Genomic DNA, 27,136 nt, shown 5'->3' on the forward strand with positions numbered 1-27,136 from the left:
AAAAAATTATTGAAATTAATTTTTATATAATTAAAACTTACATTGTAAAATTATTTTTTCATAATCTTATAGGCTTTCAAAAGTTTTTCAAAAATTTGTGCGTTTTGTGATATCAGAGTAGATTTATAACCTACAAAATAAGTATTTAAGAATCTTTTTTTAAAATTGTTAGTAGCTACTAATAGAATGTGTTGTAATTACTCGTTCGTATAGCACAAAAAATTCCATTTATGTAACCATTTTGTTTGTACAGATGATCGTTGTTTCCATTAAAAAAATTTTTTATTTTCTTTTTCGATATTATGCGATTTCGATACGATATTCGAATTTCAAATGCGATTTTTTTATTGGAAAAAATAATTTGCTTTCACTTATTTTATACATTTCTTTTAAAGTGTATCTGTCTACAAATCCAATAAGAGAATGTTGAATTCGTTCTCGTCTACTGATTGTTGTTGTTTTAATTTTTAAATTAAGCTTGTTTTTTTATATTTCTTGTTCAAATTGTATTTTGAATAAAATCTTAACTAATTATATTTTTTATTAATTTTGAATTTTTTTTTAAATTTCGTATAATACTTTGTTTAAAGTATTCTCTATTTCAGTAAAAACCTTCATGTGTAGTATGTGTGTATATATGAGTAGTATGTATATACGTATATAATATGCCGATATTTAATTTTAATGAATCAGTATAAATATTTTGATAAGAATACAAGAGAATTTATACTGATTCATCTAAAAAGTATTCATTAACGATATCTTGAAAAAAAATTTAATTACAATTTTATTTAAGCAAAAAAAAAAAAAATCATTTTGAAAATTATTTAAAATAAAAGTTTGTATTTTAAAGACGAGAATTTAGAAACTAAATAATAAAATAATGTATAAAGGGATTTTATTTAAAGCTATTTGGAATGTTCTTTAAAAATTCGGTAAAAAAAAAATAGGTTTTTCGAGAAATTTCAAAAAGAAGGTGGACTTGATAATATTAGATATTAGAAGCCTTAAAAGATTCAATGTTTCATTAAAAATCAGTTAAATCAAACATTTTTTAAAATAAACATGCAAGCGTATTAGATTTAAGACACATGTGTATATGATGAACATTTCAAAAACTTGTCCCAAGTGTCAGTTGAATCAACCTTTTGTTTTAAATGAATATAATGAGAACGCGCGGTTGTTTATTTCTTTATAAGAATAAATAATAGAATTTCCTTTATTCAACTGCAGAATAGATGAATGACGTTTGAATTCAGTCCAAGCAAATTTTTCTGTCTTGATTAGTTCCTATGGTCATCCATACGTTTTGCCAATTTATGAAGGAATTGCTATTATTGAACCTTTTTGCTAAACCAAATTATTGTATAAAATATTTGTAATTGAATTTAGTTAAATGGGAATAAGAGCGCCAAATCATACCCCTTTACAGATAAAAAAAAATCTATGTGAATCCTTTTTCTTTGTGTGCATACATAAAGAAAAGATATGAATTCGATTAATTTTATTGTTAGCTCTTGTATCTATAGTCTAGAATGAATTTTTTTTACAACATTCTTTTGAAATATTTTTGGAAATGCAGGTATCAATTAAATTTTTATAAAAAAAAAACAAAAAAAAAAAATATTTCCTATTGATAAGAATGCTTACTAATTGTATAATAAAAGTTAGTCTAGTATAAAATATTGTTATCTATTAATCAATATTTCAAATATATTATGATGTCAAGATAATTTAAACAAATCATATTATTACTCCACATTTTGCTCGTTTTTCTATGTAGACATTTATACATTCATGTATATGTGTATTGAAAATATTATTGTTGTTTGATCACCTGCTAAAAGGTTGTTGTTAAAAAAAATAAATGGTATAAAGTTCATTATTGATTTAATGACCGAATAATTATTATAAGGTAATAATTTTAATTTTTATTATTATTTTTAAAAGAGGCATTCAAAATTATTAAAAATAGGCAAAAAAGTTAAAACACAAATGCACACATAAGCATGTGCGTATAAACTTTGGTATTTTAAAACGCAAAAAAAAACAGATTTTCATTTTTTAACAAAAATGTAAACAAAAGAACAATAGATAAGAAATTTATATAAGAAAATTCCACAATTTTTAGCACTTTTGACATTGAAAAAAAAATTGAAAAAAATGGGTAATTTATTATTCGTCCGTCCGTGTGCCTTTTTACAAAAATTCTGTACCTTAAAGATATAAAGCTGAAATTTTATATGTAAATATACCCTTTTACTAGAAACCATAGGAAAATTTTATTCATCTAAGCTCTTCTCAAAGAAATATCAAATATTTTGAAATTCTATTAACGCAAAAAGTAGTGGCTGGTATCTTCTACCAGGGCATAACGTAGTTGACCATGGAAATGGCAAAATGATTCTTAAAATTAACCGTTATCAAAATCAGTTTTGTTCAGATAAGTGTTATGATAAACATGTAAATCAAATTAGTTGCAGGAAGTCTAAAATTTTAGCAGCTTTAAGATATTAATAAGAAAATAATTTATTTTTGTTAGAAAAAATTTTTTTCTTCCTCCATCCCATTTTAAGTTATCACCTAGCAAAATTTCTAAAATTTGAATTTTCAGCTTCTGCATATTTCCGAAATTGAAGCTTTTCCAAATTTTTATCTCGATTATTTCAAAGGAGCATACCAATAGCTCGTATAGAGTGTTTTAATATAAAGATGTTATAAAAAGAATCAAAATTACGATTCATCTAATTTAAAATTCCATTTACGAAAGGGATCAAAGTAGTATTTATGAGAAAAGAAAAAGTAATATTTAAAACAAAGAAATCAGGTTATAACAATTCAAAAAAGTGAAAATATAACAATTATAAGAAATTAAAAACAATTTAAAGTATGTATATCAATAAAGAGTGATTAATTAAATTTAAAGTTGAAAGAAAAGGAAAAGAAAAGCATTTTTTAATATCGTAAAATTATCAAAAATTTAAGATTTCTATTATTTACAATTAAAAGTTTTTATTCATTGTTATACGTTTGTAATCTATGTATTTTTACTGCATTTTTTTATATTCTACTTGGTAGGTTTTTCCATTTTTATTATTTTGTACAATGATGTACTTGTACCCATAACTGAATCTATTCCCCTTAAATTATTATCGAAAACTTGATGTCTCAGGTGGTTTGCAGATCTTGTGTTATATTGGTGATTGTCACTATTAATAATTATTTGTCTATTACTTTTTGTTGATTAATGTTCTATTTTGTGTAAAATATGCAAATCCCTCGAGATACGACATCTTCTAATCGACATTTCGAGTTACGACATGATATAAATTTGGACATTCCTGATACGATATTAAAAAATTTTTTAATTTTTTTTTTTTTCTTTCATATTTTACTGATTTTTGAATAAATTATAACGAATTATACTAAATGTAAAATTTAGTTATAGGGCAAGTTTAAAGCACATATTCTTCAATAATGAATTCTTTCTAGTTAAAAATACGAATTGAAGTGATATTACATATATGTCAACTTAATCAGATTTTATTTTATTTATTTTTGTTACAAAATTTAATTTTTTAGTATCGTTTTATATATTTTGTTATTGTCTTCACTTTCATTTTAAATTTTATTACTTTTTTTTGAAAAAAAAAAAACAGGTGAAGTATAGTACAAAATTGTTTGTACAATTCACGTTTTGTTTTTAATTCGAGTTACGACATAAATTAATTATTTATCTTAACTCACGCAGTCAACCCTTGCCTTCGACCATTATGTTACAGCTCTTTAAATTTTGTCACATCTAAAGTGTATGCAATTGTAGGAAATGTTTTGATAAAGGAATAAAACTAATTTAAGTAATGTAATAGATTGTTTTTAAACATAGTATTTTCAGTTACTGAAGGGAAAAGTGCTATTTTATAAGTCATTGATTTGACACAAGTTCATTTCTTATAAACAGACCTTCTACATATATATGTACATATACAAAATAAATTTTATATAATACACACATACATGAAATGGAATTTCATATAGTATTTTTATACAACCTACTTATACATAATATTAAATGGGTTTAAATTTCACTCATATAAAATTTATATTATTGTCTTATATAATAAACAATATCAAGATACACACATTCCAATTTAAATGCACTACATTCTTAAATATGAATTTTCATAATTTCGTTAATATTAAATGTAATATAATATAATTAAAATCAGAATTTTTTCAAAATTATCATTCATCAATAAAATATTATTTATAGTTTTATTTAATATTGGTTGACACAGTTAATTAAAAACTTTAGTATATATATTTACGTATATGTTTAGTATGCTTGTATCAATGAATCATTTTTCAGTAAAAAAAATGTGGTATTTTTCTTGGAATTTTAATGATGATTTCATTTTTTAGTTATCTAGGTATGCATACCTACTTTTGGTCTATGTAAATACGTACATATACATAGTTAATGATGTTCCGATATATTATGTACTTACGACAAAAACAAAAATATTTTATTTTAATAAAAAAAATTATTCACAAAATTCTAAAATACGAAGATATTGTGTGTATTTAAAAGAAATTAAGCAAGTGTTATTATAAAATTATGCAAACTTATACTTTAAAATTCATTATAAAAATGCTTGGAAATCATTTAAAGTTTTTAAAGGTCTGGAAATCTTGGATATCAGATTTTTTGATTAAATATTAAACATTTTTTTCGCAAGAATGCGATATGAATGTTAGACCATGCAATTTAAAATAATTCTTATAAAAATAAAAATTTTTAGCTCAAATATTCAAGTAAAATGTTTTACATGTAGAAAGTTACTTTTAAATAGTTAATGTAGTCAAATCCAGATTTGACCCAAACTCAATTAAAAAGAAAATTTTTTGACAATTAAGTCGATATTTTATAGTAATTAACATAAGTTTGTAATCATTATGTATATATATATATATGTGATTGGTAAAAAAAGTGCAGTTGTAGAAAATTGTTATACTAGTGAAAAAATTTTTAAACGTAATTGTTGAATACCAACAGATATTCGCAAAATTTTACCAATAAAGTGAATAAAATATACGTTAAGCATTCAGCAGGTTTATTGAATTTGTAAAATGTAAAATTTTGAATTAAGAAACTTTCAGGACGAGTGAGACGAATGAATAGTAATTATTTTAATATTAGATAGGGTGAAAATAGATCAAATAAAGTATTGAAAAAATGAAAATAAAGAATTTCTTTAATAATTGATTTTCAACAGCAAGCATATGTGAATTGGGAACACGACGGAGACATGTACAAACGAACAGAAGAACCACGACGGAGTTCTAAACGGAAGAAACGTAGATACTTACCAAGAAAATAAAAGAAAATGATAATTTTTTAGATATTTTATCCCGGTAACTTTACCTGATGTAGTGATTTTTTTTTTTATTAATTATCCTTTGATGAAGAACTCATAGAATTTAACATACTCAAAAATAACATACACGAGTACATTATTTAACATTAGTATGTATAGTGTCCTACATTTAAAAAAAAACTGTTTTGAACAAACCCCTGGGTATTGCTAACGCGAATTTTTGTCTTGTCTTTTTTACTTTCTTGAAATTATTTCATCATGCAAAAAATGTTAAATTAATTTTTTTTACGCATGTTATGATCTTAATTTATGTGTTTTTTATTTTTCAAACTAACGGGTGATTTTTTTATGGCTTACGATTTCTTCGTGCTTTTATAGTTTTTGACTTTACACAAATTTGAGTTAACAACATCAAATAGACTCAGTTTGATTCATGTTTTCTCTAAAGAGAAATTAAAAATCGAACAAGGTTAAAAGATAAGAAATTCGTATACGATTTGACGCTTCTAGTATATAAACAGGGTGATTCGGAAAACCATATACATATACCATTGGTTAGAGGGTCGAAAATAGGTAAAATTTTTTTCCCGGACTAGGTGCGAAATCGCAAGGGTTGTTTCCGAGTTACAGGGATTTTAACAAATTTTTACAAAATTGAAAATCCCTGTCTTTTTGAAAATAAAATATGAAATATGAAGATAGGGGTATTAAACAAACAGTTTCTGAAAGGCCTAGTAAAAGGTTTAAAATAAGCATGTTGCTTGATTTTGTATTTAATTTACTTTCGGAATACCAAACATTCGAACTTTGGGAAAGTTTTTGTTTTTTTTTTTTGTTTTTTCAGTTTTTTTTTATCCGATAATTTCGTACGAATTTTTTTGAAACTTTGAAATTTTTGTTTACAGAATTTTGCCCAGCTGCTTAAGCTTTACTAAAATTATAAATATTTACTAAATGAAAAGTTAATAATAATATAATATATTTTAATAAATGATAACTTGTTATCGAAGTAAACACCTAGGTCGCTAATCAAATCAGATGTACATGGAGCTTAATCATTTAAAGTTTAATTTGCTTTTGGTGAAATATTTTGGTCAAAATTCGTTACAAACAAATTAAGATAGACCCTTTAGAAAAGCAAATTAAAGCATATAAAATTTAATCGTCGGCAACAATTACCGATTATCGATTCAAGTAAAAATTACACGAAATTTTGAAAATGCTAAAGAAAGTCACCCGTTACTTAAATAATTAGTTTTTAACATTTATTTGTAAAGCCTAGTCTTTTAATAGTAGTATATTTATATGTATGTGAATATATATACATATACATTATATACTATGTAAATACGAAAGAAAATGTGAAACTTGAAAAAATAAAAACGAAAATGACCTAAAAATGATTTTTACAATGGCAACATACATATATATATATATATATATATATATATATATATATATATATATATATATATATATATATATATATATATATACAAATCGATTTTAAAAAGGAAATGAAAATTATATATGTATGTATGTATATACGTAGCCTAGCTACAATATTTTATATATGTATGTGCAAGAATGTTTCTTAGTATTGATTTTCATTATTTTTTTAAAATTTATAAAAATTATGATGTCAATACATTTTCTTATTTATTTTTAGATTCCTTCTTCTTATCCTTAGGACATAAAAATATACTTAAAAACAAAACTTTTATTTTTTTTTTTTCAATTTTTCTTTATTCAACTTAGTTTCTTATACATTGCGTATCCTTCTTGATCTTTATTTTATTATAATTACAAAAGAACTCTTAGCAATGTTAATGAAATACTTTAAAATAAAATCATTTGGAAAAATGCCAAGAATCACACATGGTTTTTATATAAATAATTAACATTAAATGTGTAATTGAAATAAATAAAAACCAAAGGAGATAGATATTTTCCTATAATTACTTTTATTAACATTTTACATATGTAATAGCTTTACAAAGCTTGCTTCATAAAGTTTTCTATTAAGCCGCCTTTATATTGAAATATTTAAATCAAGTTTTAACAGTATAGACAGCTTTTAATATTAAAGCCCAATTTTTAGAACTGATTTCCGTATTTCATAAACTTGCAGAATTTTCTAATTTTTTTCAATTTGTAAAATTGAATATTTCTAATTTATTGTAAAGTAAATGCTTTAATTTCTATGAAACATTGCCAAAATGATTTCATAATATTCAAAGGGGCTTAAAAATTTGATAAAGTACACTCTCTGGTAAAAGGAGAAGAATTCTAAGAATAAGGTCGCTCTTAAGACCTTGTAACTGGACAAAAAACAAGGTAGTATTAAAATGTCAATTTGTATATTTTATTCTTTCGATTTCATATTCAGAAATACCCTCGAGTTTCGAATATTTAAGGAGTTTTAAAAAATTTTCTCTCACACAAAATTTTTTTTTTAATTTATACACACTCATATACTGAAAAATATTTCGAGTTCTTGTTATTTAACAAAAGCTGAAACACGTTTTCTACTTCCGTTTAAATAAATTGAATTTTAATAAATTATGAATTGTGAAAATTTTTTAAAGTAAAATTTACATATATCGAATTCTGTGCGCTCAATAAGCGTACAGAATAAGCAATTTTCTCAAAAATTCTAAAAAACTTTTTTGATTATTTTCATTATTTTAAAATTCATTGTTCCCCGTGTTTAATTTTAGTTTAAATTTATAAATTACTAAAATTGCTTCAGTTCTAGAATTATTTGCATTGTTAAATCTACTTTCAACATAACACCATAAAAATGTTGACTTGTTGCTTTTATATTACACTTTTAATATAAACTTTTTGTTTTCCTAATTGAAATTTAAGTTATTTTTAAACTATTACTGTAAATTATTAAACAATTTTCATATTTTTATATATTTAAGCATTTTTCCAAAAAAAACAAAAAAACAAAAAAAAATTTTTTTAATTTATGTCCGTTTTAATTTATTTTGTTAGAACAAAATTTTTTTCTACTTTCACCCTTTCAAGTTATTGAAATTCATGAAATTAAGATGAATTTTCGGCGCTTTATATTTCCGAAACTGCAAACATCTCCAAATTTCTATAAAAGAGAAAAAAGAGTGGTAAATGCCATACTATCCAAAATATAATTATATATTTAACTCAATAACTTAACCATCAAATTCAACCATTATGCTAACGCTTCTTTGAATTTTTTTCTTTTCTTCATCCCAAATGTATGCAATAAATTAATATATTTTGATATATGACTGAAAATATTTTTAATAACGTAGTCAACTCTTATTAAAAGCAGTATTTTCACTTGTTTAAGGGGAAAATGCTTCTTCGTGAACCATTAGTTTGATACAACTTTATTTTAAATAAGTAATATATAATAGTTGTGATTAAATGAACTTGTTTTACGAAATATCAGACCAATTCTATAAAGCTTAAATAAATAATTTAATCCTTCTTCCTCATTTCAATTTTACTAGTGATTTTTAAAATTATTGGTTGGGTGAAATTCTACTTCTCTTTTATTTCTTCAAAATTTAGGTTAATTTTTTTTATATTATTTTTATATAATAAATATTAATTAATGTATGAAAAAATATTTACATATATAAAAATCTATATATATATATATATATTATTGCCTTTATAAGATTATCCTTTCTTTTAACGTATCCATCCATATGAATGGACATTGTACCGATTACTTGGGCGCGTGTTGGTAAGATTTTGTAAAATAATGAAGTGGAAAAAATTAGGAGCATAAGTTGTATGACCTTTAATTGTGTTGGTTTACAGTATAATATTATTATTTTAGTATATTTTTTTTAAAGTAAAAGGAGTTTACGTATACTTATTTACGTTTATATATAAGTAGAAATATATTTTCTCAGCTTTTGCACTCTACACGTCTATACTTAAGGGTGAATTAACCTGTTTTGATAATAAAAATAATAATAGTATTAATTATTTTATATTATATGGCAGAAAAGTAATGTTTGAAACTTCAGACATATTTTCGTAATAATTAAACTGCTTTTCTTTTCTATGAAAACTAAAAACTTTTAATTTTTAACACTAAATGAATTTTCTTATTGTAGCATTTTGTGACATCTAATTTAGGATGTTTATTTGTCACCAAATTTGCTAAACAGTAAAATGACAAGAGTTAAAATTTTGCTATAGCAAGTCGAATCAATGTCATTTACGTCAGCTAATTTGTTTTAAAAACAACAATATATTTATTAAGTATTCGTCGTAACTTTTAGAACATGAAATTACAAACCTTATCCATTGTGTTTTTTTTTTCAATACTGAGCTTCCTCGTGTTTATAAGTTTAATTTTCTATAAAATTAATACATGCGTGCTTGTATTTAAAATCAATCTTTTATCTTCTATATTTGAACAATTATTGTGTGTAATAGAATATGAAATTTTAGAAGAAGTTTATGACAAAAACAAAAAAGCTATTTAAATAATAATTAAAAACTTGACCGCAATTAACATTCAAAATTCGTAAGGTTTTTATATAACGATTAAAAATTTTAAAACTAAATATAAGTGTAATATCTATTTGTTATTACTATCTCGTACATAGAATTTTTATTTAAATGTTGAAATTTGAATTACTTATTTTTGAAAATTTTAAACAACTAGATAATTAGAAAAATAACGTACCTTTACAAATAATTTTGCGTTCAGCAAACAAAAACGGCTTTACTCGATTTGTATGGTTTTAAATTTTTGCATAAAATTTAGGTTCTTTAAAGTTCTTATAAAATTTGATATAATTTTTTACCAACTGAATTGCATGCAATAAGAGAGGTTATGTGATGGTACTAAATTTCGCATGTCGAGTTTTCGGTGGAACCACACTTCTCTATGGTAGGGAAGAAAAAAAAAATAAACTACTTTTAGAGAGATGTCGATCTATCGGTCTGAACCGATTTTGATGAAATTTTATATGTGAGGTTATTTTGGCTATGGCACAGAGTGGTCAATTTTGAGATTTATCAATTTTACATTTTTGCGTATATAGAAGTAATCATCCAATTTTCATGAAATTGAATAATTGTAATTTAATCTATAATTTTTTTTTGGAAAGATCAGTGCTCAAAAAACCGAACTGGGGGATAATTTTACATTTCTCACCATATCTACGAAACTGATCGATGGAATTTCTTGAAATTTGATATTTGAGTTCTGGTTTTTACTGAAAGTAACTGCTGAACTTCTCAGGGAATTCGGCATATTTTCATAATCTAAACACATAAACACATTTTCATAATCTTCTGTAACACTTTTATTTAACTTACATATTGCGGTCGCTTATGTTCTCACACATCACATTTTTTATGTTATTAAGTAGGTATAAATACACAACACAAAAATAATATTTAATTTTATTTTGTTAAGTAAAATATACTTACTGTATGCCATTCAAACCGTGCTCGATCAAGACACTTAGTTCAAATAATTTTTAAAAACTGACGAAAGCGCACAACAGCATGCACGCAATTTCTAGGAACGACTTGTGAACATATAACAACGTAAGAATGTAACAAGAATACTTAGGTTATTCTTGTTACTGAATGCTTACAACAAAAAATTGACAAAACTTAAAAAACAAGACCAAACGCAATCACCATGTTTTGTAAAAAGCATCACACACATGAAATTAATTTCATATCAATATTTATAAATTTTGACATTTTTTTATAACTTGAACTTTTAAACATTTTTATGTTATGTTTGTAAGTTCAAATCTCTTTAAAAATAAAAATATTCTAAACGCAATGTTATTTTTACACTTAAATTATGTTTGAAAATTTATAAAGAAGAAAATTAATTTTTAAAAAGCTTTTTATTTTTTTACTCTTTGTGTTTTGTTTTTAATTGTAAACAAATTTTTTTTATTTATTTTTTTTTTGCATACTTCTAGTTTTCTTTTTATACTTTTTTTTTATATATACGCTTACAAGGTGGAATATGCGTCAAATAAGATTTTCAATAAAAATTTTCATTATCGCTAGTCTAAATATGTGTATGTGTACACAAAGCATACGTACACATACATATGTGCATGAGTAAGTGCATTTGTATTATGTAATTTACATGTTAGTATGATGGTATAATTACATTTCAACTAATTTTTATTAATTTTTTCATAAAATTTAATTAAAATGTAAATTATAAAAAAAAGAAAAAATATGATAAAATTACAGATACAAATAAAATTGATATAATTTATAAATAAAATGCATATAATAATTTCTTAATAAAAAAAAAAATAAAATATTCTTTAAAAAACCTTGATTTTAGTTCTCTTATTAATTTCCTGAACATCGACTCATTATTTAATGATTATTTTAGTGACAATTCAATAATAACCGACAATAGCAGTAGCACTTATAGAAGCGAGAAATAAAAACAAATAAATTTCCCTTCCGCTTAAAGTTCAAAATTTTTGTTCAAGGTAAAAAAATTTCCTTTTATGGCATTACTTTATTCTTTTGATTCTCTTTTTTGTAAATAAACTTAAATGTATTTTAATATTAAACTAATTCATTGAAGTAAAAAATCAAGAAATCATACGAAAATATGCAAAATATAAAGAAAATATAAAGATATAATTCTCTATACCTATATACCTATACATATTTTTAATAAACATTCATCTTTACATTAAAACATGTATGAAAAACCGATGCTCTTTAAAATAAAAAAAAAAGCTATAAATAGTCATAAATACAAAATATTGTTTTTAAAATTATAACAATAATAAGTAATGCAACTAAAAATATTTTTAAGGAAAATTTTTTTATATTTTTGTGTCGGAAATACGTGCATTTTTCAATGTAAGAAATGTACAATCTGTGCACTCTCAATTAAATATAAAAGAAATGAGATAAGAAAAGGAAGAGAAAAAAAAAATAAATTTTTCAGCTAAATAACCTTGTCCAAAATTTACTTTTTTAAAAATAAAATATTTAAATAAAGCAAAAAATTATATTTTTAAAACATGTCCAACATTAAAAAAGAATGAATGAATCTTACCCTATAACCCCATGAGAGATTGTAATTATATAAACTGTCAAAATATTTTTCTAGTGACCTAGGTGCATTAGGTTTTATTATTGAAAAAAATCGAATATAAATTGAAAAATTTTTGCTTATTTATAACATAAAAAATAAACACATTACAAATGACATTTAATCGGCATAAAAGAAGAATACAAATGAATCTGTTAAATTACTTTTTTTTAAGGCTCCATTTACTAGTTCTCCTCTACATCAACTTTTTTATTGGATAAATTTATTGGCTTTTTTAAAAATAGTATGCGTGAAATAGGATCCAATACCTATCTCGGGAAATTTTGGTAGTTTCGGGGAATAAAAATACAAAGTATTTCTTTATATAAATTATTATCAAGTGTGTATTTAAAGTAAATCTACCAAGCTCCTTTCAATTGATCATTTTTATTGATTAATGAAATTAATTCGCAAAGGATTAATTTTCCTTTGCGAATTTTATGTATAGTTGTTTAATAATATTAATAAATACCATTAAACACTTTTTGGTAAAAAAAAATTAAAAATATTTGCCTGTAACATTTCCCAAGTTATAAATAAAAATTTAGGGATCGACTTGTTTTCAGAAAGACCAACATTGAGGTTTCATAACGCGAGAATTAGTGACTCAAAAATATAACTTTGTGTTTATCTTTGTTTGGCCGCATTGTACCACTCTGTTTCGAATTTTAAGTTTAATTAATATTAACCATAGTTAAAGCTTTTGTATATATAATGAATTAGGTATATGTTAACTTTGAATTTATAATTGCTTTTAAATAGATATTTATATTATATTATTAGTATTTTATTTGGTTTTGTAATTTAAAAATTGCATAACTAAAAATATTTCAAAATTTAAAAAATACCCACCACGTTTGTTCAAATACATATATCTAAATATATACCTGTATAACTTATTATTTACTTACATTTAAATGTACATGAAATATTTCGAAATAAATTTAATTAAAAACCTGTTTAGCAGCATTTGAACCATATTTAATTGAAAATCTAGTATATTTTTTTGTAGCTTAAAGCTTTAATATACGTAATAATGCGTTCAAATTCTATATAAAATAAGTATTTATAAATAATATATATATATGTGAATTATATATATTGACATATAATTCACATATAAATATGTACTTATATACATAATAATAAGTGTGCACGTATGTTCATATTTTATAATAATAATATATTGATACGTTTAGAACAATACAATTATCATGTCGTATGCGTCAATTAACCTGCACAAACATACGAGTATTATAACCTAAACCAGTTTTCTTGCTGAATATTTGTTATAACTGAACATGTAAGTTCAAAAGGAAATGTCATTAATATCTTAATTAAGTATTATAAATTGCAAGAAATTTAATTTTTAGTAAAATAAGAAAATAAAAGAAAAATATAGAACTAAAAGTGGTTTAAATACCCTTTCTAAAATTCATTTAAAAATATAATTAAAAGTTGCAATTTTACAATAATTTCAATAATTTTTTTTTCTTTTTGATATAAATTTTTATTTTTTAAAATTATTAAATTATCATGGTTTATATTAAAAATATATTTTTATATAAAAGTCATTTATAAAATTTCCAATATGTTTATTTAAAAGTAGAAAAAAAAGTTGAAATTTTTCGGACATTGTTTAAATTATTTGTAAAATAATTATTTAATATTTCCAAAGAATTTTTGCGCCTCTGCAGTTGTTTAGATTTGACCAGAAATATCTCATTGCTAGGTAACTTTAATATTAGAAAATTAATTTTTGTGTTTTTGACATGAAGATTATTTTAATTTTCGGTAAACTTAAGTAAACAATATAGAAAAATTAAATTTGCAATGGTTTAATGCCATAATGAAATAGAAATTTTAGGTAAAATTAGTATTGAAATACATTTTCCGAGTATTTATCGTGTGTCTTCGAATAATTTTTATATTAATTAGGTAACCAATTAGAATTTTGTAATATTGTTTGAGTAATGTTTGTTAGGGCGTTAGTTCATTCGATTCAAACTGTGTAGCTAAATTACAAAACAAAGGTTTAAAATGTTAATCTCTATATCTACTTATAACACAATAAACATATCTTATATAACTTTTCTAAACATAAATTTGAATGTCGTACGTTTTAAATGAAGTAAAATAAATATATTCAAAATAAAAAACAAAAAATCAAATCTAATACAGTAATTTAATATACTATTTTGTATTTAATTTCAGAATGAAGGTCATTGTATATGGTTTGGTGTTTGTAATGATAGTGGAGGGAAAAAGCAATATTGTGAGTATAATGGAACTGCTAAGGCATTACCAGAAGCTGGAGTAAAACTTTTACAAGAAAGATGTCCTCATCTAATTAATAAAAATGGTCCTACAAAAGTTTGTTGTGATACTGAACAAGTAATGACTTTTTAATTTAATAACTAATAAAATTTATTTACTAAACATTATTATTTTAACAGATACATATTTTAAATGACAATGTTGATTTAGCAGGAAATTTTTTGGAACGATGTCCTTCTTGTATCGGAAATTTAGTGAGACACATATGTGATTTCACATGCATTCCAACTCAATCACAATTCATGGAAGTTGTTAAAACAAAGAGTTAGTATTGATTAATTTATTATTGAATCCATAATTTACATATAAAACTAATATATATTTCTCTTTTTTAGATACTACTATTGAAGAAGTAAATGTTCATTTAACAACAAGATACTTAGAAAGAACATATTATTCATGTTCAAGGGTAAGAATAATAAAAAATTATATGTAATTTATAAAATAAAATCACTATAATATGATAAAAATCTTATCTAATAGGTAACATCACCATCAACTGGAAAATTAGCCTTGGATATTATGTGTGGTGATTATGGTGCCTCCCGTTGTAGTCCAACAAAATGGTTTCACTTTATGGGGGATACTGATTTAAATCCATTTGTACCATTTCAAATTAACTATATAGCACACGCTCCAAATAGTACAGATGATAAAACTATTATTCCACATGATCCTCCAACAGTACCATGTAATAAAGCATTAAATGTAAGTAAACAATAGTATGCTTGTAATTAAAAATATTTAGATTTAAAAAGAAATCCGTATATAAACTTTTCCAACCATTTTTAGATTAAGAAACAAGCCTGTGCTTGTATAGATTGTGAAGAATCATGTCCAAAACCACCACCTGAACCACCCAAACCAGAACCATTTAGGTTCGCTGGATTCGATACGTATACACTAATCATGGTTGTAGTATTCTTAATTGGCACACTTCTATTTTTAATGGGTGTTTGTTTGTTCCCATCAAAGCCTGAAGACAGCGGTAAGTAAAAAAATAATTTTTTCATTAATAAGTTAATTTTTTTCTTAGTTCTCATATTTCTTTACTGTTGTATTCACTTATCATAAATTTGTTTTCATTACGTTAATTATTTTTTTGTCCTTATTATACATATTATACATAAGTGCCTTGTGTACAGTTGTTGTCGTACAATTTCTGTTATGATTATTTGTATATTATTTATTGCAATATTTATTATACATAAATGCAATTTTGTTTTATTAATTGATAACTTATGATGGTTTAAAATATACTATTCTGTTATGTGATATAGGGGAATAAAAGGTTTAATTTCTATTTTATTAATATTGAATGGTTTCAGTAAATTTTTTTGCATGTTTTTTTCACACTTCATTTTTGAACATTATTTGTAATTCCAATTTTGTACAGATAAATATGTGATTTGATTGGAATTTTTTAATACTGGAAAATATAAAATTACATTTTTGTTTATGTTTGATAATATGGAAACAAAATTTTTTATATGTTGGAAACTTACAATTTGTTATGTTTAATATAGAGATTTACTTTCAAAAATATTTATATATTTTAATTTTCAAAACTTCATATAAATTTAGATTGCTTTAAGAAATCAATGTGTTATTTTTTGATATGTTTGGTAAATTTCAAAATGATCTATAGGTGTGGCAAAGGACTGTTTTGTAAAATATTGCTGTATATAGTAAAAAAACAAAAGAATTTCGCTTCATTAAACTGAAATTTATAACTAAAGTATGGGAAATTTTTTGTTCATATTCTAATTGAAATTTGTAATAAAAATATTAAATTGCTTAAATTTAAGTTCTGTGCATTTAATATAATTTGCTAGTATTTTATATAATATATTTAAAAAAATAAATTTCGATTTTTAAAATTGAAACTTCTGCACAATAATGGAAAATAATTTCAAAAAATAATGTTGCAGTTATAGTAGTTAAAATGAAATAAAAATTTTATGGACTATATAGTTGGTTGCCTTCATGTGCTGTAAACGAAAAACTTTAAGGAATTTTACTTTTTAGTCAATGTTTAAATATCTCTCATATTTTATGTTAATCATTTTTATATAATGTTTATTTCTGTCCAAATTGTATAAAAATTCTATTATTTTTAAGACTATTTTGTTACATTACGCATCTTTGATTTTAAATTCATATTTAAAATAGGAAAAAATTAATTTATTTTTTTAACGTTTCCCATTTTATCCAAAATTAATAACGGTTTGGTAAATTTAATTTTTTCATTTCATATTTTGGTTATAGCGCTTATTAACGATTTTGATGAAAATCATCTACAAGGAAGGGTTAGTCGCCGTTTAACAGCTAATAGAAGTTTTGAAATTGATGCAGAACAGGAAGATTCACCTTTACAAGCGAATAGAGCCAGTACGTTTAAGAAAACAAAAACAAATAATTGATTACATTTTAAACATTAGTTGTTCATAATATTTAATATTTAATTTAACATCTAATAGATTGGTTATATCATTAATGTAGAATAAACTAACTATAAAATATTTAAATTTTAAAACAAAATATTTAATAATTATGCATGCGTTTATTTCTACAGTATTTACATGTAAATACTTTATAAACTAATTTCGACTCTAAATTACATTAATAATTTGATTCAGAATCATATTTGATTTTAATTAATTTTTATTTATTAAATAACTTCTTGATAAACATTTTGATTAGATAATTTAAATATTAAATTTTAATATGACAATAATGTGCTATTATATATACATATATATATATATATTAATGTCAACAGTGCTGATATTATTTTTTAGTTCAAGTTTTTTTCAAAGACTATAAGTATAATTTTTTACGATATAATTGAAAATGTTCGTAAACTCAAATCAAAAAAAGTATATTAATAATTCTCCTTATAAACTTCGACTTGCAATTGCTGTGGATAATGTTTTTTTTTTTCATATTCGTGTATCAAAAGCACAACTTTCATACAAAATGAATTGCAGACTTTTTAAATAAAAATTAAATTTAAGTAGCTACTAAAACTACGGTTGTAAAACTAGACAAAAACACACGTTTTATTTTTGTGTTGAGATGGTGTTTTTTATTTTTTATTTGTAATTTAATTTTTTCTTTTTTATCTTTATCAAAATATAAATACTCACAAAAGGCCTTAAATAAAAGGCAAAAAAATAACTATCTTAAGAAAATATATTGCTGAAAAAAAAATAATTGAAAAATAAAAATAATTTTGTTTTAGACATTTCGGCCGATTCACGTACTAATGATGTTCAAATGGACACCATTGATGGAATTGATGTTGAAGAGCTTGGTTATTTTGAAAAATTAGGTGCTAATACAGAAAGTTTTTTAGAAAGTTTTTTCGAAAAATGGGGAACATTCTTTGCAACATTCCCAAAATCAACATTATTAGCTGGTTAGTTTTGGTTTTCATAAATATTTCTAATTTCACATATTTTTTAGATAATTGCTTAAAAATATAAATTTTTTTAATTTTAGGAGCTATTATTGTCATTATATTTAGTACGGGTATAAAATATTTGAAAATAACAACAGATCCAGTAGAACTTTGGGCATCACCGTCATCTAGATCGAGAACTGAAAGAGAATACTTTGACACAAAGTTTAGTCCGTTCTTCAGAGTAGAGCAGGTGAATATCTCTTAAAGATAAATTTAATAATTTATTCAATATATCTTATTTGCAACCCTTTATATCATTCTTTATATCTTCTTATTTGCAACCCTTTATATAGATAATAATAAACGCAGTTGATTTACCAATTATAACTCACAACACTTCTAATGGAGCTCTAACTTTCGGGCCGGTATTTGATAAAAATTTCTTATTACAAGTTTATGACCTGCAACAGTCTATAATGAGTAAGATTAAAAATCAAAATTTGTTTATATTTTCAAATTTAAATTGTATTAATATATATTTATAGAAATCGGGGCCGACACTGGTAATACAATTGAAAAAATATGTTACGCTCCTTTAATATCCCCATTTACGGATCCAGTAGCACCGGAAAATTGTGTTATTCAATCAATTTGGGGCTATTTTCAAGATGATTTGGACAATTTTAATTACACTGATGATGAGAATGGATTTCAAGTAACAAAATTTTAACGTGATTAAAAGTATTGATGTAAAATTAAAAACATTTTTTAGGTGAATTACTTAGACACACTTAATAAGTGCTTTGGAAATGCTTACAACCCCGATTGTTTGGGTGCGTACGGCGGGCCCATAGATCCAGCTATAGCTTTAGGAGGTTTTCTAGAAAAAGGGGAACAACTTTCTGGCACAACTGATTATAAGAAAGCAACAGCTGTTATATTGACATTCTTGGTTAATAATCATCATGACAAAAATGAGATAGGGAGCGCTTTAGAGTGGGAAAGTAAATATGTGGAATTCATGGAAGATTATATAAAACATAACAAAAGTGCAAACATGAACATTGCATTCACATCAGAACGATCCATTGAAGATGAATTAAATAGAGAATCGCAATCAGACGTATCAACAATTCTAGTTTCGTATTTAATAATGTTTGCATATATAGCTATATCTCTTGGACATGTTGAACATCGAAGTAGAATATTTATAGATAGTAAAATTACATTGGGTGTTGGTGGGGTTGTTATTGTTTTGACATCAGTAATATCATCGGTTGGTATATTTGGTTACGCAGGCGTACCAGCGACGTTAATTATAGTGGAAGTTATACCGTTTCTTGTATTGGCTGTAGGTGTTGATAATATTTTTATTTTGGTACAAACTTATCAGAGAGATGTTAGAAAGCCTAACGAATCGCATGAAGAACACATTGGAAGGATATTAGGTAGAGTTGGGCCCTCCATGTTATTAACATCAGTTAGCGAAAGTTGTTGTTTTTTCTTGGGTAGCTTGTCAGATATGCCAGCAGTGAAAGCATTTGCTTTATATGCTGGTATGGCGTTATTAATAGACTTTTTGTTACAAATAACGTGTTTTGTTAGTTTATTGACGTTGGATACAAAGCGTCAATATGAAAATCGTTATGATGTTTGTTGTTTTATTCAAGGAAAGAAAGTGGATACTGGGATTCAAAGTGAAGGTTTACTATTCAAATTTTTCAAATCTATATATGTGCCTTTCTTAATGAAGAAATTTACTCGGGCTGCTGTTATGATAATATTCTTCGGCTGGCTATGTTCAAGTATAGCGATAGCTCCTAAAATTGATATTGGACTAAATCAAGAACTTTCAATGCCTGAGGATAGCTTTGTTTTAACATATTTCAAAGCTTTGCAAGAATATTTAAGTATCGGTCCTCCGATGTATTTTGTATTAAAAGCCGGACTAAATTTTTCAAATACAGAACATGCAAATATGGTTTGCAGTGGGCAATATTGTAATATTGACAGCTTACTTTCGCAAGTGTATGTCGCTAGCAAGAGGCCAAATGTTTCTTATATAGCACGGCCAGCATCTAGTTGGATTGACGATTATTACGATTGGAGTGCTGCCAAATCCTGTTGCAGATATTTTAAAAGTAACGATAGCTTTTGTCCCCATACAAGTAAGTTTAAATACTAATTTTCTTAATGAAAGTTTTGAATTCTATTTTAATTAAAAACATTAAATTTAACATTAACAATAAATTTCAGATAGCGCCTGTGAACCTTGTAATATTAAGAAGAATGAAATGAATAGACCTATTGCAACCGAGTTTGAAAAGTATATTCCATACTTTTTACTCGACAATCCAGATGAACGTTGCGCAAAAGGTGGTCATCCATCTTATGCCACTGGTGTTAAATTCAAAGAAGATCCGAATACGAGGTTGTCTATAGTGAAATCATCCTACTTTATGTCATACCATACGATATTAAAAACATCATCTGACTATTATGAGGCATTAAGGTCAGCAAGAAAAATTAGTTCAAATATTACACATACTATTCAAACTAATTTATTGAAAAAGGGAGTTGATCCACAAACAGTCCAACAAATTGAAGTATTTCCATATTCAGTATTTTATGTATTTTACGAACAATATTTAACGATGTGGCCAGATACGTTACAAAGCATGGGAATTTCCGTATTAGCAATATTTATTGTTACATTTATATTGATGGGATTTGATATACATTCATCATTGGTTGTTGTTATTACTATTACCATGATTGTAATAAATTTAGGTGGTTTAATGTATTATTGGAATATATCTTTGAATGCTGTATCATTGGTTAATCTTGTAATGGCTGTGGGTATATCAGTTGAATTTTGCAGTCACTTGGTTCATAGTTTTGGAGTTTCTATGGAAACTTCAAGAATAAAAAGAGCTGAAGATTCACTTGCAAAAATGGGTAGTTCTATATTTTCTGGTATAACATTAACGAAATTCGGTGGAATCTTAGTACTTGCATTCGCAAAGAGTCAAATCTTCCAAGTATTTTATTTTAGAATGTACCTTGGAATAGTTCTATTTGGTGCAGCTCACGGTAAGATATTCAAAATTTACATATCACGCAATATTATTAATAATATTATTTTAATATTTTAGGCTTAATATTCTTACCAGTTTTATTAAGCTATATAGGTAAGTAAATAAAAATTCATGTTAGTAATCACTAATACTAAGCTAACGTGTTAAAAAATAGATAATATTAAAACAGATTTAAGAAAGAAAATTTTAAACATTTTTTTATGTTTTTGGTAATTTATAGGTGCACCAGTTAATAAAGCTAAACTTGCAAGAGCTCATCGACGAGAATTAGAAATGAGAGAAACTTCTGTTTCAACGGTAAGTGTTTTTTTATTTCGGATTTTTTTTTTTATTGTTTTTAACTAATTTTATCTTACATTTTATGAATATTTTTTTTCTATATTAGTCGTGATGTCTACCATGTAATAAAAAGCCGACGGATGTTATCCATGATGAAATAGAACATAACAAAAGAACCAATTATCAACTATGTAGGAATTTTATACGTCATATGTATCCTACTAAAGTTTAAATTGTAAAATTGTATTTTAATTTTTCGTAAAAGAAAAGCTAAAAACTGGTGTCGGAATTGAAATATTTATGAATGTGAATAATTTTTAAGTTAGCTTCTGAGTTATTTTGCTTTTTATCTTTAATAAAATGAAGATAGTATCATACCAATAGTTATAAGAATTTTTATAAATGTACATGTGAAAATTGTTTATTTAAATAAAATAAAAAGAAAAAAGGAAAAAAAAAAAATTTAATGTGTTAGAAAATAATACATCCTATATACTTAAGTAATTACTAGTTATATAATACAAATAAAAAGAAAAATTATGAATAATTTTCATATATGTAGATACATATTTATAAATATAAATTTAGATTTTAAAAATAAATGTAATTATATTTCTTGAAGATAAAGAAAAATTATAAGAAATTCTAATTAAATATAGGTTTGTATATTAACAATAGTAAATAATATATTATATAAAAAAACAGTTTCTCACACAAAATGAAATTTAAAAAGGAAAGGTTAAAACAAAAAAAGCATATAGATTAGCTTAGTTTAATAATAAATTAAATATAAAATTATATGTAGATATAGAAAATATGTTTTTAGTAAAAGAAAAACAAATTAAAACTAAAAAACACTTAAGATATTAAATTTAAAGAAAAAAAAAATGCTATTTTTAATTTAAAACAAATTTTTTTATGCAATTTTTAAAATGATTGTATGGAAAAAATAAATTGTTATATATTTTTCTTGAAAATGATGTTTAACCTTAAATGTATTATTGTAAATTACTTTAAATCAAAAAAGGTATTTAAAAAAAGTATAAATTAAAAAAACAAAATAAAGAAATGATCGATTATATGTTCAAGACTACTTTAACTTGGACATGGATGAGGCCTTTTAAAACTTTACTATAACATTTATAAAAAAAAATTTCAAATGTGAATAAATAAATATAATTACTCTATATATAAAATAGTTTTATTTTTCGTCAATAATAAAAATTATAATTAAGTATATAAAATATGTTCATGTGTGAATTTCGCTTCAAGAAACTAGTAATTAAAAGTAAATTGAACTTCTTTGCCTTAGTGTAGTGGATTGTGGTAATAACTGCTTAAATTATAAGAACTTACTTTCAGCAACTGATTGCATTTTTGATATCATTGAAATTTGTTTTTTTGAGTATTGCTTAGAACAATTATGTAATTTGAATTGGAATTTAATACATGTGGAACTTTACGAAGAAATAATTCTATATTTTTTTTATTCTCCCCATTTATTTTAACATTCTAAAGTCACAGTAAATAAACATATTATACAATATAATTGCGCATTGGTAATTTTTACAAAACATAAAATTAACAACTGGTTTTTCACATACAATAACTCAATAATAAATTATAAAATTTAAAATTCTGAGAAACAAAATTTTACGAATGATAATTGAAAAAATTTTTCACAAACTAAAGTATAAAACAAAGATATACATTATTTGTATATAACATTAAATACTGGTTAAAACCAATATGTTAATTGCATTGTTCCATCTTGAGTTTTTTGCGTATCCATTATACTTTGCTGTCTTACTAAACGTTTCATTGAAGTTCTTCGAGGTCGAGAAGCAAAGGCAGTATTTTCTGTAACTGGAGGCTCATTTAGCGGTTGTTCAATTCCTTTATTAAATTCTGTAATAAAATCAGTACCACTACCATCCAAACTATCAAGATTTTCATAAGTTGTGGAATTAAAAGATTCCGACCGCCTGAAAATTTAATTATTAATAAAAGTAAAAACTTATTTATTTAGTGCTCTACTTTGGAGCACATTTAAAGCAATCTTCGAATTTCCAATCAGCTCCAAATATTTCTCCATCTTCTAGGGTTTGAGGTAATTTGGCATTCAATGTTTCTGGTAATCTTAAGCCAGTTAAACCACCTAATACTGATACACAACCCATGATAACTAATGGAAGTCTCAAATTCTCTTTTCCCTAGAATTTTGTTTGCTCATCAATAAGATCATTAAAAATTAAATTAAAAAAATATTTACTAAATACGTTATGAATGGAATAACTATTAATCCTAATCCACCAATGTAACTTGATATACCTATACCAATGCCTCTGACTTCTGTAGGATACAGTTCCCCCGCGAATGGATATATAATCAAAAATGATGCTGATAATAATGCTTTAGAGATTAAATATAGTATTAAAGTCTCGTTGACTGCATCATCTGGCAAGAGTACAGTAAATACGCAACTAATACCACTAAAAAATAATAAAATATTAATTTACTTTTTTTAATTAAATATTTAATACAAAATCTCATATACCCTAGAATCATAGACAAAGATAACGGCCATTTCCTACCACAACGATCCATTACAAACCAACAACATAAATAACTTGGTATTTCAACAGCAGCTGATAAAAAGAAACTAAAATATTGATTACTTCCAAGTGCTGGCCCATAATAACTTAATCCTAAGTATACAGTTTCATTAGCAAACCAACTCAAAGTAATTAAGATAGTTTTTAATCGCATATTAGGAGTTCTAAAATAAAATTTAGTAAAAAGGCAATCCAAAATTCGAATATTTAATATGTAAATACTATTACATTATATATGTACAATAAATGTCGAATTTATTTATATATTTATAATCAGTGTTAAAATATATATTATAAAAAACTTGCCTGCATAAATCAAATACTCCAACATTTTTCGGTTTCTTCTTTTTTTGTGTTCTATTGAGTAAAACTCTTGCCTCTAGTTTTTCTTTAAAAGTCACTGGAAATTGTTTTCCATTAACTCTTGCCATTGTTTCAAGAACTTTTAAAGCTTGTTCTAGTTTTCCTTTCATTAAAAGCCATCTTGGCGACTCAGGCATCACAAATATGTATAGGAAATAAGTAAGAAATGGTACTGAAGTATATAAGCAAAGGTCTACCCAATCACGAACAATGTATGTTACTCCTGATAATAATATAATTCCAACACAATAAAATGTACATGTCATTACAGTTACGAATGACCTGTAATTAGGACCAACAAGTTCCAAAGCTAAAAAAGGTAAATTAAAAAAAAAAATTAACAATTTTCACATAAATTTCTTTTTTAAATGTAAGTTGATATTATACCAATAATAAACGGTATTTGATAAACAGCTGGTATTGTTAAACCAACAATAACTCGACTAAATGCCCATGTCCAAAAATCTGGACTAGCCGCAGTAATAAAACTACCAAGTAAAAGTGTTGCCAAACATAAAAAATAGGCAAGTCTACGACCATGTCTATCATTTAACAGTCCAAATAAAAATACACCAATAGGACCACCAGTATTTAATGCAGCTAATCCAACCGTTGGTAATATATCATCATCACATACTAAATTATACTTAAAAAATTTTCAAATTTTATTAATAATATAATAAATGTGTATTTTCATTCATAACACAATTTTAATTAAACATTTCTTCAGCAACAAAATTCATAATTACATACAATTAAATCTAAAATTATTTTAATGCGAATATTTATTATTTTTAGCAAATAATATTTTGAAATTTAAACTATAATGTTCAAAATATTTCCTATAAGAATCATCGAATTTAAAAGTAAAACCAAATAAAATTACATACGTTATATTTGTTTTACTGAATATACCTGATTTTAAAACTGCAAAGCACGAAGATGTTCCAAATGGAAATTATATTTCAGACAACTCACAAAATATGAATCAAATTTTATGGATGGATATACACATGAAAATAATTGATTCAGTATATAATATAATTAATTCCAATGAAACTAAATATATTTATAATAATAATAATTAAATATTCAATTTATAAAAATGTTATTACTTTAAAATTTAGCAATACTTCAATATTGATGTTAAAATATTAAAATTATTGATTATAGGCATACATCAATAACTATCGATGAATATACTGTTGTAGTATCAAACTCCCAACCATCACGACAATATTCTGTTGGCCACGATGAATTTGGAGAAAATGTACTCATATCATTATTTCGTATAATTTCTCTCCAATTGACAGCATATCGATAACATTTCGAATGAACCGAATCACCATTGTCATCCTTTAAATATCATAAATTTAATTAATGTTTTGAAAAAAACTTCATTTCTATTCAATGCATTTGCTATTTAATTGTTTTGAACTTTGAAAACATAACTTAATAACTTTTCAGCCAATATTACTGCAGGTATAAATATTTATAGAAATATTATTTTATACCTGCTTAAATTTTTAAGTCATTTAGTTTTAAAAATTTATTTTAGAAATTTTTAAAATTTTTCGCAGAAATTTAGTCGCACTTGAAAGTGCCTCAAAGTTTCTTTATTTTTATGAAAGCTTTATAAAAATTTTACATAATACTTTATTTTGTTATATACATATATATTTATTAATTCCTTATACATTGAAATTAATTTAAATATTCGATTTAATTGAACATGTTCGAAAAAATGTAATATTATGTATCATCAATTTTATTGATTTGATTTCTTATATGTAGAAGCATACAACCATACATACATATATTATTTTTATACATTATTTCCTGCTCATTTCTTAAAAAAAAAATTTAATTGCACCATAACGAAAACTTTTTGCAACGTAAATGTAAATTTATCATTATGCAAAACATTTAAATATAAGATTAAAGTAAGGTCAAGAAATATATTATATACATATATATGTATATATATATAATTCAATTTATAACTTACAATTATAATTGGAATAGACCAATTTAATTTTTCTTCAACTGAATAGCTAAAAAGATCTGGAACTCTACACCAATAGTCATCAGGTACATCAGCCATAAATAATTGATTAAAAGCACAAAATCCACAAGGAATACATGCTGGTAAACATATTCCAAATACTAAAAGTTTTTGATATTTTCCAAATTCACCAATTGATGGTAAAATTTCATCAAGATCAAATGGTTCCTATACATATATGGAACATCAAATTAAAAAATAGATTTTATTTAAAGCCTTCTATGACTTTTTAATTTTAATTTTATTAAATATTTACATCATCTTTTTCTTCATTAGTATCTGAAACATCTTCAAAAGTATCCATAATTAATTTTTATTAATAATTTTATAAAATATACAAAAAAAAAAAGAAAATAATTAAAGTAAAATACTGCCGGGGTGCGTTTAATTTATTCGAAGATATTTTATTTTACTAAAGAAGCCATACTAAAAACTGTAGACTTTTGAAATGAATATTTTGAAATGCAATGGAAAAAAATAA

General features: G+C 24.1%; 2 protein-coding genes across 3 annotated transcripts in view; one reads left to right on the forward strand and one right to left on the reverse strand.

The window, feature by feature from the left end:
- LOC129615452 (NPC intracellular cholesterol transporter 1) overlaps window positions 1–22,950 on the forward strand; it is a 29,632-nt gene extending 6,682 nt beyond the window's left edge. Inside the window, exons 2-16 of one of the 2 annotated variants that reach the window (XM_055530671.1) lie at window positions 14,707–14,886; window positions 14,949–15,093; window positions 15,165–15,238; window positions 15,313–15,537; window positions 15,622–15,817; window positions 17,098–17,220; window positions 18,074–18,250; window positions 18,334–18,485; window positions 18,589–18,715; window positions 18,781–18,950; window positions 19,008–20,403; window positions 20,492–21,328; window positions 21,391–21,426; window positions 21,554–21,630; window positions 21,719–22,950. In XM_055530671.1, coding sequence (XP_055386646.1) covers window positions 14,707–14,886; window positions 14,949–15,093; window positions 15,165–15,238; window positions 15,313–15,537; window positions 15,622–15,817; window positions 17,098–17,220; window positions 18,074–18,250; window positions 18,334–18,485; window positions 18,589–18,715; window positions 18,781–18,950; window positions 19,008–20,403; window positions 20,492–21,328; window positions 21,391–21,426; window positions 21,554–21,630; window positions 21,719–21,724 — 3,921 coding nt within the window. In that variant the 3' untranslated portion in view covers window positions 21,725–22,950. The remainder of the gene's footprint in view (window positions 1–14,706; window positions 14,887–14,948; window positions 15,094–15,164; window positions 15,239–15,312; window positions 15,538–15,621; window positions 15,818–17,097; window positions 17,221–18,073; window positions 18,251–18,333; window positions 18,486–18,588; window positions 18,716–18,780; window positions 18,951–19,007; window positions 20,404–20,491; window positions 21,329–21,390; window positions 21,427–21,553; window positions 21,631–21,718) is intronic. The other variant, XM_055530672.1, reaches the window with a different exon arrangement.
- Window positions 22,951–23,101: 151 nt separating this feature from the next.
- Window positions 23,102–27,104, reverse strand: LOC129615454 (carcinine transporter). Its single transcript, XM_055530675.1, has 9 exons — window positions 26,912–27,104; window positions 26,599–26,823; window positions 25,770–25,946; window positions 24,978–25,236; window positions 24,534–24,900; window positions 24,170–24,391; window positions 23,885–24,104; window positions 23,650–23,825; window positions 23,102–23,597 (listed from the first exon to the last, which is right to left on the reverse strand). The coding sequence occupies exons 1-9, from the start codon at window positions 26,957–26,959 to the stop codon at window positions 23,351–23,353; spliced, it is 1,941 nt and encodes a 646-aa protein (XP_055386650.1). The 5' UTR covers window positions 26,960–27,104; the 3' UTR covers window positions 23,102–23,350.
- Between the last annotated feature and the right edge of the window lie 32 nt (window positions 27,105–27,136).

The sequence above is a fragment of the Condylostylus longicornis genome, unplaced genomic scaffold (assembly GCF_029603195.1).
Source record: "Condylostylus longicornis isolate FDR11 unplaced genomic scaffold, ASM2960319v2 ptg000135l, whole genome shotgun sequence".
Taxonomy (NCBI): Eukaryota; Metazoa; Arthropoda; class Insecta; order Diptera; family Dolichopodidae; genus Condylostylus; species Condylostylus longicornis.

Excerpts from the sequence above, each read along its gene's own strand:
- LOC129615454 (XM_055530675.1), bottom strand. The coding sequence starts at position 26,959 with ATGGATACTTTTGAAGATGTTTCAGATACTAATGAAGAAAAAGATGAT. Across the intron at positions 24,901-24,977 it reads TCAAATACCGTTTATTATTG|CTTTGGAACTTGTTGGTCCT; the intron begins GTATAATATCAA and ends TACCTTTTTTAG. Across the intron at positions 23,826-23,884 it reads TTCCATTCATAACGTATTTA|GGAAAAGAGAATTTGAGACT; the intron begins GTAAATATTTTT and ends ACAAAATTCTAG.